This window comes from Eschscholzia californica, unplaced genomic scaffold, assembly GCF_041429995.1.
Source record: "Eschscholzia californica isolate CP2 unplaced genomic scaffold, dmEscCali1.0.p SCAF_3, whole genome shotgun sequence".
NCBI classification, from domain to species: domain Eukaryota; kingdom Viridiplantae; phylum Streptophyta; class Magnoliopsida; order Ranunculales; family Papaveraceae; genus Eschscholzia; species Eschscholzia californica.
In genome coordinates, this window is record NW_028238420.1 from 2,814,922 (window position 1) to 2,828,201 (window position 13,280).

A 13,280-nucleotide genomic window follows, 5' to 3' on the forward strand; every position below is an offset into this window, starting at 1 on the left:
ACTTGGTCCCCGAGCCTATTGCCTTACCCTTAGAGTCTAGTTCGACTTTCCACATGATCTCAAACTCGGTTGTTGATCCCTTTTGGGACATTTCAGACGTCTTTCCAAAGACGTCTATGGACATAGTGGATATTCTGTCCACTAAGCTTCCAGATGATTTTTTGCCTTCTACTGATATTTTGACCCTTCACGTGTATGTCGATCCTTTTGATGATTTCTTTGTTGGCGTTCCTTCTATTTATGCCTACTTAGTGGACTGTGCACCCACTAAGTTTGGGGATGGCTTGTTTTCTTTTATCGTCTCGTGTGCACTTCATATTCTTTATCTTTTTGTGAGATGATTAGCACCTGCATATAGCTTTCTTTGGGTTGACCCCCAAAATTTCCGTCTCTTATTGTATGATCTTTGACTGATTAAGATGGGTCTTGATGTTTGTGGGTATCATCTCTGGAAACCCTCCACGAGACAGAACTCGTGCTCTTGCAAAAGCAAGAGAATCAACGGCTAATTGCATAGATCACTGCAATCGTGTGTACCCGCGTTAGTGGTCATTTTTATGGTCATGATCTTATGCGCTTCATTCTCATATTTCTTGTTGATCATAGGAGCATTTCTTACTTGTTTTGCTTCTGAGGCATGGTTTGTTCCAAGTTTGGGGATGGCGACGAGCTCGACATCAACTTGGAACCTGTTCATACACGAGTCTCGGTAGTATTATCTTTTATCTCCTCCGGCTATGGTAATATCTTTCCATTCTTCTCTTTAAATTAATATGTCTTATCTTTTGGTGAATATATGCTTGAAACATTGAGGACAATGTTAGTTTTAAGTTTGGGGATGGGGTATGACTTTTAGCCATGACCATGGGGTTTCAAAAGACAAGAGGGTTCGATAAATTCGACCAAATTTGAAATTTTTGGGTAGATTTGATATGACTTTAGTGGTATGCTTAAGTATGTTGATGCATGTGTTTCAGTTTTGGTGAATGTTATGCATGTTCTTAGTCTTTTTCATGAATGTCGAGTCCTTTAGCGTTTGTTGTCTGATTATGTGAGTAGCATCCTAAGGAAGAAGAAACATTTTTGAGGGACCTATACTAGTCATTAGTGGAGACTTAAACCCATGTGAGATATCTGAGCCTTTGTATTGTTTTCGAGTGTACTCTTCTGCGCTAACTCTGAGTAGAATGAAGAGCTACTCAACTTCGTAACTTTTAAAAGAGCTTAGACGATCTCATGAGCTCAACTTTCTTAGCCACTAGGAGTGACATCAGAATAGTGACCTTACTCTTGTAGTCCATGAAACCCGATAATAGTGTCAACTATAGGGAAACGGATACTCCGCCACCTATTCATCATCTTACTCCCGAGAATGAAGGCATGATAGTTATAGAAAGAAGAATGTGAAAGCAAAGTGCGAAAGAAGAAAAAGTTGTTTGTTGAGAATACTAGTGTTGGTGTTTTTGTTTTGTTATTAAAAAAAAAAGGAAAAAAAGAAAAAAAAACGAAAAAAAAAAAAAAAAAATTGAGTTTATTTATTTTTTATTTTGTGTAAGTGTTATGGGAAATAAAGTGTTCAAAGCAGAAGCTAAGTTTTGAAGTTGTTCGAGCATTCTTTTTATTGAAGGCGTCGACATTCTCGGGATCTCATCACTTCCATCTCATTACTTGTATCCGTTGACCTTTAGGAAACATTGTTAGAGGGTAGATTGGGTGAGATCGGTGAGTGAGCTTCCCCATTCCATTTTAGTGGTTATTTCCATTCTTTAGAGATCATTTCGTTCTAAAACATTTTATCCTCATTTGTTTTGTATGTGTTGAGTTTCACTTTATTCCATGCTCACACTTTACGGTGAATCCATTACTATCTATTTTTGAGTGATTTTATGTTTTTGAGTGTATGACCGTGAGGCTACAGTCGAGACGAAATGTACTAAGATAGGAATCGAGGATTTGTAACTTTGGACTTAGATTATGCTCATTATGGTTGGACACTTACATTTTAGGATGAAACTACTAGTGAGGAGACTTTAGCATTTATATGCGTTTATCGATTTTGTTTCGCTTGTTTAGCATGCTTGAGAGTGTCACTTGTGGTCATTATCTTATTTACATCGATGTTGGACTCTTTTATCTCTTTGAAACTGGAATTTTGTGGGTATATTCACTAAAAACCCTCACGAGACGACACTCGTCCTCTAGGGGAAACCTAGGGGTTTAACGGCTTGTTGCATAGGCTAAATGCAACCGGGATTCCTCCAAAAGTGAGTTAGGTTTTACTTTATTGTTTTGTTTTGATTTGTTTGCTCGAGGACTAGCAAATTCTAAGTTTGGGGATGTTTGATGTGGCGTTTAAATGCCACATTTGGATCACTTAACTTCGATGAGTTAGCTCCTTTCAAGTTTTATTTGTAATCATTTATGTGTTTTTTTTGGCAGGTACCTTATTTGGAGTTTGATGTTAGATTCAGAATAAAACGGAGCATTTATCACATTTTCATCTCATGTGAAAGTGACCGGAAGGAAAGAGCACCAGGGGTATTTTAGTTACACAAAATGACAAAAAAAGGGTATTTTAGTATTTGCAAACTTTTTGACCTGAATAATAATTTTCAAATGTTTTGTGTTTTTCTACTCATTTTCAATATTATTTTGTACAATTAGATTTAAAGTTTCAAAAATTAAAACATGTTGTCTCGGTCCTAGGCCGAGACAACCGAGATTCTCGACCAAACCCTAACTCGGCGTCTCGGTCAAGTCTCGTCTCGAGAGAGACCCGAGAACAAGACAAGACCCTAGATTTTGGGCCCTCTCGGCCGAGACCAACTACATAGCTTTCAAAGGAGATGTACCTCCTTTCTCATTCACCTTCCTCAAAAGTTCTTCATCAACTACTCGCTCCAGCTCACGATACCAATCAATCCTGACGGTATACGCAAAAGCCCCTGTCACAATCCCAGACTTCTCAAGGTCTAAAAATAGACTCAAGGCCTTGTCTAAAAGATTCTTGTTCCTATAAGCAGCAAGCATGCTTGAAGTGCATCTATCGTCTGGTCTATAACCCAAACTTATGATCATATCGATGGTGCGCCTTGCTTTTTCTGGAATACCAGCTTGTCTTCTATAACCCAATCTTATCATATTATCGATGTTGCGTCTTGCTTGTTCTGGATCACCAGCTTGTCCATGGGCCTCGACAAGTACCGCCCAAGGCTCCAAATCGGTTTGCATATCTAAAAACTGCATCTTGGTATCAATCCTTTGGGTTGCATTTAATAAAGTCATGATCATTGATTTGTTGGTTATATAATCAGGTGGAAAACCTCCAGTCATGATGTCGTCAACTGCTGCCTTCGCACGTTCAACATTAAATGTCTTGCTGTACATTTGAACCAAAATAGTGGATGTGAGGATGTCTGGTTGGGTACCACCTTTATCAGTCATCTTCCTAAGAATTCTCTCGGCATCATCTAGTCGTTTGGCCTTGGTATGAGCGTGCATGAGCTTCAAGTAGTCACGACTGTTTGCTTGGAAAGAATCCTCGTCCAAGACATGCTCAGCCATCTGCACCACAAGGCAGAAGTAGATATACGTTCTATCTTATATAAGTTTACACAAATGCTATATCAATAAGGAGGATTTTTAGTTAAATATATAACAAATCAATCAAAACTATGGGTTAAAAATGAGAAACGAAAAAGTGGGATAAGCAACTGACCTTACAATATAAACCCAAATTTCTTTCTTTGATGTTATCAAGCAAAATGAGCCAATCAATCTTATTGGGTTGAAGAATCTCAGTCCATTCAGTCAAAAGTGAAGTTATTAAATCCTCCTCCTCCTCAGTCTTCAATGACAAGATTTTATCATGAACCATCTTGCATTTTCCAGTCATCTCCTTGGGTTCTCCAGGGGTAATGCGCTTGTCCGCTTCATGAATTCTATCAACAATATCAGCAAACCTTGGATCTGATAAATCAAGACCATAAATACTATACTTAACCTTAGGTATCAACTTCTCTTCCACATTCTCCTCATCATCATCAACTGTCTCTCCAGCTGCTTTCGTAGCTTCAAATTCTTCTTCTTCTTCTTCTTCTTCTTCAAATTCTTGCATTTCAGCTATTGTCCATTTGAATATCATGTCTCTCAAAGTACCTCCTCTTATACCACCAACATAACTAGGAGGAGTCTTTTTAAAATAACTCCTTTCTTCAATCATATCTTCAAATACTGAATTACTTACTTCCCAAACTGTTTTCCAGAAACCTTGATTAAAATTTTGAGATGGGTTTTCAAAAGGTGAATCAAGCATTTGTGCAAGTCCACCTTTTTCCAACTCTGATATTATAATCAAAAGCATTGCATTCATGGTTTCTTTATCACTATATGGGTATGCATCAAAAAGCTCACCTTTCATGGTCCAAGAGAATCTGGTTAAGAAGTCAGTCATGGGACCACCATCTTCATCCCATTCTAAATCTGAACCATTGATGGGCTGACCACGAATCAACCTATTAAGGGTAGAGATAGAGTAAGAAGGAAACAGATTTGGGGATTTTTTTATGCTTCTAAACATAGGGGAGAGGAAGGATTTAAAGGTAAGATCTTTGGATGCTGAGGAGTTATCAGAGGTGTTTGTAATGGCGGATGATGCATTTCTACTCTGAAAAAGACAAGTAGATGAAGAAATAGAGGATAATCCGAAATATCTTCTGGATATGGAGATGAGCTTCGGTCCCATTGTTGTTTTAAGAGATCAATGAGGAAGACAATCAATCTAGAGAGAGAGAAAGTCTGAATCCAGGTGGAGGGATATATATATATATATATATCAAGAGAGAGAGAGAGAGAGAGAGAGAGAGAGAGAGAGAGAGAGAGAGAGAGAGAGGGGGGAACGAACTGGTTCTTCAAGTTCAACAAAAAAAAAAACTGGTTCTTCAAGGAGAACTGATAAAACCCTAGAGTTTTTACGTTTTATTAGTGATGTTAAACTGTTAATGGGCTATGGGTCGGTAGGTTTCCAGTTAAAGCCTATCAAAGAGAAATCATATAATGTCCTTAATCTATATAATAAGGGAGGAATTGGCAAAGATTTGCTCTCCTATGTTTGTCTATAATGATTGAGATTTACCCTCTCAAAGTTTGAGGGTTCAGATTTAATTATAGTATATCCGTTCAAAATAAAAGAAAGATCCAGAAACTCTCATCTAAAAATTTCTCAAAGTAAAGCCAACATTCAGTACAACAGTAATACATCATTACTATAGTTTATCCGTTCAAAATTGTCATTCTTCGAAATGGTATACAAAAACACGAAAGCCTGAAGAGACTAAACCTACAAAAACACGACCTCTAGTACAATGTCTTATGGTACTTCCATCTCTTCGTACTTATAATATTATATATATAGAGAAAGAAAGAGAGACAATACAATTAAATAACTACAGGATTCTTTCGATGGGTCTCAACTCCCTGGGTAACCCATCAAAGTTCCCAAAATCTACATCTGACTGAAGCATTGGCCTTTTTCCGGTTTTCCAAAGGATGCCTTCTGCTAGATGTTCCTTGCTTGGTGTCAACATTACATAATTTGGATCAGCCCTTTGGTAACTACAGTCAAGAAGCAGTATTCATATTAGTTCTAGAAATGTCTTTCGAAACTCGAGAATAAGGAAATCAAAATGTTAACTACAACAAGCATGAAAAAGAATTTGCATTAACAAAAGTAGGAGAACAAAAACCTGGCTTCTCTAAGATCCTCGACACGTAATCCAAATCCAAAGCCGGTCTTGCCAAGCTTACGATCTCTAACAGCTGAGAAACAAGATCAAATATCTCATGAACTTGGTCATAGCTAAGATAAGTTAAATTATCTAACTGTTTCATCTAAGCATGATAAAATCTTATTGTACTAGACTTTTGTTTCGTCAACGGATCGGTTTGATCTTACTTGAAGAAATGTGAGCAGTTTTAATGGTAAATTTACATTCGCCGAATCATGATCAAAGGGGGCGGCGAGAAGAGAGAAGTCATTACTTTGCAGGGAAACAATCAGAAGGAGCTATTAACAGGTAAATAACTTGTGATTATATGCACCTGAAATGCTGAATGTGAAGGATGGTTTCCACCATGACTTGAATGCCAAAGCTAATGATGAGCAGAAAGGGCTCAGTTTTCCCTAAAAAGAGAACAAAGGATGAAAGAGTTCAGTAAGCATAAAATAGTTTTGCAATTTATATGGAATCTATCAGAACATGTTCGACCTTTAATAAGAAATTTTTATTGGCTTGCCAGGATGCAGCTATCTGAAACGTCGAGTCTTGCACATTATTTGTTGATTCAGCTCCGTCGACCCTTTAGAAGAAGAAACAACTTAGACCCAAAATTGAAGCGACTAATTTCTATATAGGTAAGAGGACTACGTACTTTGTCTCTAACTCAAAACCAAAATCGATATAGTTTGTAATTCCAACGATCCCATCTTCTTCAAATGGATTCTTCACCTATTACAGTAAATGAATTACGAGATTAGCTATGTAAAAGATAAGAAAAACAAGCAGCTTTAAGTGAGGAAAGGACACCAAGGTTAGACATATTATAGAGATGTCAAGCACTACTGATACGCGGCAAAAGAAAACTAATTGACATACGTACCCGTCTTTGGACCACAACATGCTGATAGAATGAAGCAATTAACTGTAAATCAAACACCAGAAATAAATAATTTTGTTAAATACTAAAAGTAAGGAGAATAAAGTAGTCGATTTAGAAAAGACCATGCACTGGTGCACATATGCAATCACGCAGTTTATTCAAAGAGCATGATCACAATAATAGTTACCATCTGTCACTTCATTCACTTGTAGGGACATAATGAGAAATCGATAATTGAAATGTTTACATATTATTTATGCACGTCATAACGGTTCAAATGTATAGTTTTTTTGTCCAGATTCTTTTTCTAACCTTGACAAAACAATCATAGGCACTAAGCCGATAATGAATAAAATAACATGTGAATTTTCTATATACTCGTAGACCCTCATAAGTTTCGTGCATAAACTCTGTGTCAGCAAATTTAGATATTAACTTTTGATAAAGTGTCTTTCTGTTATACAGCTGATCTTGCTTTAAAGTGTAACTTAAAACTATCAAATGAACAAATTGAAGAATAGGAGACACGAGATTCCAGATGAATGTTAGTTACAACTTCAGTTTCTACAATCTGATTACATTACCATATCAACAGGTTAGAGTAGAACATAATAAGATTTACTCCATATGGCATCTTCTAGTTCATACTATTACAGAACCAGAGTACCAGAAAGACAACTAAATGAGCTTAGAAATATTTCATACTAAGTGCAAGGAAACTCTACAATATATGTATCATTTGTGGAAGTAACAATAGTATTCATGATTCCATATTATTTACATTTAAAACAAGGGAAGAAAAGGAAATTGAAGACCTAGAGGGTCCTACGAAGTAAGATGTATCAAACCTGAGAACTACGGGCAAGTTCAAGGCTGAAATTGAAAGATGGACTTAAAGGACTAGTAGAACCTAAGCCATAGGCAATCGCACAGCTCCAATTAGCTAAATCCTTGTAGTTTGCACCGTCTTTACCTTCAACTAATCAGCGACGGGATTAGCATAAGTTAAAAGGTCTACCATGGTTTCATGCAAAAAACTACTTATATGCAGATAGTAGGTGAAAGAAACTCACGACTTGGTGTGTACTGCACTCCTGTAGTTAACCTTCCCATTCTGCTTACTAACCATGCGGTTCTTGGAGTCTTATCTGCAACACGTTTAAGACTGCCTCAGTCCCTGACCAAATTGAGAGGGGACTCATAATTTTGAAGAATCCTGCTACCGTTCCTAAACTGGATAAACCAAATTTCGTAAATCTGAAATTTGAGTAAACCACTCTAAAAAGACGTCTTAATTTTCTTTGTTGTCTCTCGCTAGTTATTCCTATCAGTAATTACAAATTAAAAAATTTAACGCAAAAATTCACAAGAAATTTGCACAACGTAAGACAATTAGTAAACATAAGTACATAACAAAACATGGAGACAAATGGAAGTGGTTCGTGCAACCCCTATTTTTAATGAAATGGCACCGTCTTTCCACTACTTATATTACATTTTATCTTTCATGTAAGACAATTTAGCCCACTGAATATTAAAGATGCATAGAGTTTACACACAGCAGCAACATAAATCCTAACACAAATCCAGACGCAAACCATTCCAACACAAATCAGCTCAAACATATTACCAGTTAATAGTGTGCCAAATGTAATCATTTCAAAGAATTAAGTTTTTATTGTTCACCTTCTATCCAGCAGAAGTGCAAGTGTGAAACCATTTCAGCAAAAAACTATAAGAAATACTTATCGCTATATAAAAGCATTCGAATGAAGGTGCTACAATTACAAGCATAGATTCATCTTAGTTCAATACATACAAGAGAATGGCAGAAGAGTGGCTCCAAAAGATAAATTCCCAGAGCCGTATCTCAAGCCCATGACACCATAATCTTCAGAATTTATCCTGCATTACCAATTGGCCTAAACATCAGATATAACGTGCTAACTCGTATTAGAAATAATTCTGGAATAAAATGTACCTTTTATTCTTATTTAGTAAAGGAAAACTGCCAAATGCACCAAATCCGTATTTCGGATAGTAAGCGCAAGATCTCATGCGTAAGACCCTGATTACAACATGGATTACAGTGCAGAAAAATTAGTGTGTGAAACACTGAAAGAAAAATAGCACAAGTAATTATTAAACACAAAAGGAAGTAGTTTGTTATTCCTTACGGCTCGGTATTTGACACAAAGAGGTCCATGAATGTGTGAGGATCATCCACATCCCTGCTCATAAAGAAGCAAAATAGGACAATTAGTTAACATCCGTAATATTCAGACGAAACCGAACTAATGAGATACCACTCAAGACAAGAAAAGATCCGTATATATGCTTACCTTTGCCAACGAAACAATGCATTCCCTTCAATTTTGTCCTCGGGCTTATGGTCAAGTGGACCATTGACCTGAACAAGCTAAGGAAAAAGAACATTTTTTTTTGCTTCTTTCGAAAGACTTCAAGTGTAAATATCAAGTAATTAAGACTATCATACCTGTAAGCACAAATATCAAAACAATTGACATGCTCCTAAAGCATTTAATGCCCACAGAGGAAAGTAATTCAAAGAAAACAAATATGATAAACAAAATTTTGTTCAAAAGAAGAAAAGTGTTATAAGAGGCTGTAACGTAAGAAGTTACATCTCGAATTAAGTAAATACAGTTTGGTGCAAAAGATTTCCAATTACACTTCTAAATGATCATCAAATGTTACATATACTGATAGTTATCTTTTTCTTTTCGAAATGGCAAGATTTTAAACTAAACAAAACAAATATGTGGGTTCTTCACAAAGACAGCTCCATTTATAGGTCACCGAGCCTAGATACGAATCTTTGGGTATCTAAGTGAAGCAAATAATTATTTTACGCTCTTTGGCAAATCATAACTCGCCAAAAATTGCATGGGGTAAACTAAGACCACATAATAAAACTCATCCTAACCTAACTCTATCAGATAATCCAATAAGAATGTGGTTTAATCCTTTTCCTTTCGGAATCTTAAACAAAATTATATTTAAAAAGAAACATTGAGATACAAAATCATACTAGTAAAATAAGAACGTAAATTTTTTAGAGGATACAGTTGCAACGAGATCCACATTAGGGTCATCAATTGGCTTTAGCATAATTCTTGTGTTAAAATGTCTAGCTTCTTCAAAGTAATCCTCAAAAAGGCATTTTAAAGCAAGCTTTCCGAATAACAGATCGTACGATGACTCCAACATCCTGCATTATTTACAGCTCCCCTTTTAATCTACCACAAATTATGACTAATTAAACATAAACTCTATCCAAATACATAGTCAAATTAGACATTTTTATGGAGTTGGGTAATTATGATTACAGAATATATTAAAATCAATTGAGGATTAAACATTAGCCCTAGAAATGTCTAAGATCAATCTATATGATCCAATTTGACACTCATCCAAAATCCAACAAAAGAAGATTATATGAATTCAGATACCCAGAATTGTAAATATGAAAAAATGAAAAATGAAGCGGGTGAATCCCGATTTGAAGGATTAATACCTGACACGCGCAGCTAGAGGAGGAAAATCAAAGAGAGGTGGTACCAAAACCATCGGTGGCGGTGGTTCCTTGTTCAACCAGTTCCCCATCTCTCTCTATCTCTATCAGTTTCTCTCTCTATCAGTTTCTCTCTCAATCAGTATACCCTCTCTGTCTATGAACTTTCTCTCTCTAAACCGGGAAATGAAGTGAGGAAGAAATACCAATTCTCAGGTGGGTAGGGGTGGGGGGAAGAAGAAAGAGGGAAGGGGGAGCAGAGAATTCGGTTGTTCTTTGGTGTAACCCTTCCCGCTCTTCTCTCTAACATACGACACGTTCAAACCCCTCCCCCTCCCCCTCCCCCTCCCCCCTATTCACTCAAATTGACGTGTTTGGTGGACATTTCGATATATATATATATATGCCAAAGAAAATATATATCCGGACAGAATTTAGAGAAAGAAAATGACTTATTTTCTATCTTTGAACTCCGATTAGATCTTCAAAAAAAAATGATTAGGCGTATACTCCTGATAAAACTCAGACTGAATATAAGTCAGAGAGAGCATCACGTTTGTTCATTTTGTAAATCTCATTTTAATCTTTTAATGCCCTCTTCCATCTTCGCCTTCATCACTTGCTCATCAACCACAACCTGTTCATGGTGGAAGTCAGCAGTGATTACTGGTGGTGATGGTGGAAAAGAGAAAAACGAAAATAAATAATTTTGTATTGTTAGGTCCTTAAATTTAGACGTCTCTACCAACCTAGTAACGTCAATTGGTTCAAACTTGGATTAACCGCTTTTACTCAATCGAAAATGTAAAACGATGGTTATATTCATGATTAAAATAAGTCAGGCTGGTGACACTCATATGCTGGAAGTCGGCCTCAGACGATTCAGATTCATGCCTACAGTTTCCTTGCACACCAATACTCCTCCCCTCTCTTCCAATAATTGACCGTGGTGTTGAATTGAAGAGGACAAGTAAAAAACGTCCTTTATATGTAAACTTAACAAAACTAAGAGCACTATTACACAACTTCACCACTACCATTAACCTCTCCACAGAGAATAGAGAAACAAATTAAATTAAACCAAGCAAATGTAACAAATTACTATAACCAAGTCGCAATTATATAGAAGACAAGCCGATCCGTTTGATGGGTCGACAACCCAAACTGCATAAGTTAGATTGACAGTTGTATAATCCTTAAGAGTTTTAGTTCATATTATAAACATGAAAGAAAATAAAACAAGCCCCTGAAAATAAAGAATGAAGGCGAATATGCACAGAGGATAATGATGTTACAACATAGATGAAGGTGAACTGCCTCGGGTGTCAGAAAAACAAGGGAATCAGAAATGACCTTGTTATGTCACTCTATCTTTATGTCTTCAATTTAAGGAGCTAATTCACCTCATCTGCTACGATTCCCATCGAAACACGATTCACAAAATGGGAAGACTCACTCGGGTAATATCAAAAGTGTAAGAGGCGGTTTAACAAACCAAGTGAGGCAGTTTTTGGTTTGAAAGATTGAGGCGGTTTCCATGGTTTGTGAACAAGGGCGGTTTCAAATTGAGGCAATTTCTAATCTTGGGACTTCCTATGCCGGCTTATAATAATATAAATAGGGGTCTTGAGTTCTTTGTAACACACCAACACAAGCAACAACAACTCTTCTTTAGAGAGAGCTAAAGAGAGAGAGCAAGTGAGAGAGAAATTTTTGTTCATAGTTTTGAGCGGTGTTAAATTTCTCGGTCGTCGAAGATTTAGTATAGAAGGTTATTACTATACGGTACCATCTTGGGACGAACTTGCGGGTTGTGTGAGTCGTCTTCATCTATCCTTCAATAAAGATTTCTTGTTCGCCCGAGGACGTAGGCTTTAAAGCCGAACCTCGTTAAATTCTGTTCGCATATTTGATTTTGACTTAGCTTTTCGATTAATCTTCATAATCGGATCAATTTCTAGGATAGGTTCGATAGCTTCCGCGACTTTTAGTTATAACAAAAAGGTAGAATAATACGAGAAAGCTTTGTTTAGGAACAACGTAAAGGAATCCCAAGTCTGCACCTTTGATATATGGCCCCATGCCCTGTTTAAAGCATAAATCCAAGAGTTAAACAAGTCACTGGCAATCCATAACTGCGAAATTGGTCAAAACACCCTAGGCCCCTAGGCCAGACTTTCTTCTGTCAAAAAGGATCCACCAATTTTTTAGCCTTCAGCTCCATATTAAGGTTTGGACAGTTTGCAAAAGATTGCACAGGTTCGCATACAAATTTAAAATGCATTGTCTTGCACGGGTTTGCATTGGCTTACACGGGTTTGCGTAGATTTGCACAAGTTTGCATATGGAGCCCAACCCTAAAAACAATATCAAACATGACTTTTTAACCAAGACAAACACGAAATTTGGTATTCAAACTATTTTCCTATTTTGGGTTAATGTGTTGTGACTTTAGATTTACGTACCTAACCTTGAGCACTGACAATATCATCATATTATTGTACATGATAGGCTCATAAAAAACAAATGGGGGCCAGGATAACGGATTATGTTTCCGGTTAATTCTCGAGTATTTCAGTTTTATTCTCTAATATCTAGATCTTCTTCCATAAATGTTTCAAAAGAACAGAACTCGTATATTCAGTTTCGGGTTTAGCTAGTTTGGTTTAGTTTTATTGAATATCAAAGTTACAAACTTGCAGGATTTTTTTTACCTTCCCTCTTAGTTGTAGTAGTTCACCATCACCCCAAAGTGGATTACGAAACCCAAACTCAACGATTCTTCCTTGGCCTTTGTAACTTGCAACCTGGATGAAACAAAATTGGAGAACAACACGAATATACTCATAAGAAAGAAACAGACCTGCCTTCTTCGAAATAAAAATGATTCATATACTGTAATTAACTAATTACCACTCCGAGTTCATCTGGATAAGCCCCACGATTAGCATTACGATTTCCCTTACCAAGTTTAGCACGAAAAGTTAACTGAAAATACAGATTAAGAAAATACAGGTGGAGGTTCGGCTTCCGGTCAACGACCCGGTCCAACTGACTTCTTGACCCGCGATTTCGTACCCTCACAATT

At 36.7% G+C, this 13,280-nt stretch overlaps 2 protein-coding genes and 1 long non-coding RNA gene across 4 annotated transcripts; all 3 read right to left on the reverse strand.

Moving 5' to 3' along the window:
• Positions 1-2,590: 2,590 nt before the first annotated feature.
• On the reverse strand, positions 2,591-5,147 carry LOC147547676 (uncharacterized). 2 transcript variants are annotated; one of them, XM_086667203.1, is made up of 3 exons: positions 4,414-4,981; positions 3,719-4,254; positions 2,591-3,564 (listed from the first exon to the last, which is right to left on the reverse strand). In XM_086667203.1, the coding sequence occupies exons 1-3, from the start codon at positions 4,742-4,744 to the stop codon at positions 2,827-2,829; spliced, it is 1,605 nt and encodes a 534-aa protein (XP_086523329.1). In that variant the 5' UTR covers positions 4,745-4,981; the 3' UTR covers positions 2,591-2,826. The 2 variants fall into 2 exon arrangements, with proteins under 2 accessions (XP_086523329.1, XP_086523328.1); XM_086667202.1 differs by having other exon boundaries at positions 3,719-5,147.
• A 48-nt stretch (positions 5,148-5,195) lies between these two features.
• LOC147547677 (beta-galactosidase) lies at positions 5,196-10,568 on the reverse strand. Its single transcript, XM_086667204.1, has 14 exons — positions 10,196-10,568; positions 9,745-9,889; positions 9,000-9,067; positions 8,835-8,888; positions 8,639-8,725; positions 8,477-8,562; positions 7,731-7,805; positions 7,506-7,636; positions 6,658-6,699; positions 6,430-6,506; positions 6,267-6,357; positions 6,100-6,181; positions 5,745-5,817; positions 5,196-5,613 (listed from the first exon to the last, which is right to left on the reverse strand). Exons 1-14 carry the CDS (start codon positions 10,282-10,284, stop codon positions 5,445-5,447), a joined length of 1,269 nt encoding a protein of 422 aa, XP_086523330.1. The 5' UTR covers positions 10,285-10,568; the 3' UTR covers positions 5,196-5,444.
• Positions 10,569-12,191: 1,623 nt separating this feature from the next.
• LOC147547678 (uncharacterized) lies at positions 12,192-13,182 on the reverse strand. Its single transcript, XR_015236616.1, has 3 exons — positions 13,106-13,182; positions 12,907-12,999; positions 12,192-12,277 (listed from the first exon to the last, which is right to left on the reverse strand). It is a non-coding gene; the product is annotated as an uncharacterized LOC147547678 (long non-coding RNA).
• Between the last annotated feature and the right edge of the window lie 98 nt (positions 13,183-13,280).

Coding starts and splice junctions, on each gene's coding strand:
- LOC147547676 (XM_086667202.1), bottom strand. CDS start 4,744: ATGGGACCGAAGCTCATCTCCATATCCAGAAGATATTTCGGATTATCC. Junction 3,565..3,718: donor ATTTGGGTTTATATTGTAAG/GTCAGTTGCTTA, acceptor CTTGTGGTGCAG/ATGGCTGAGCATGTCTTGGA.
- LOC147547677 (XM_086667204.1), bottom strand. CDS start 10,284: ATGGGGAACTGGTTGAACAAGGAACCACCGCCACCGATGGTTTTGGTA. Junction 8,889..8,999: donor GCATTGTTTCGTTGGCAAAG/GTAAGCATATAT, acceptor CTTTATGAGCAG/GGATGTGGATGATCCTCACA. Junction 6,182..6,266: donor ATAAAAATTTCTTATTAAAG/GTCGAACATGTT, acceptor TTCTCTTTTTAG/GGAAAACTGAGCCCTTTCTG.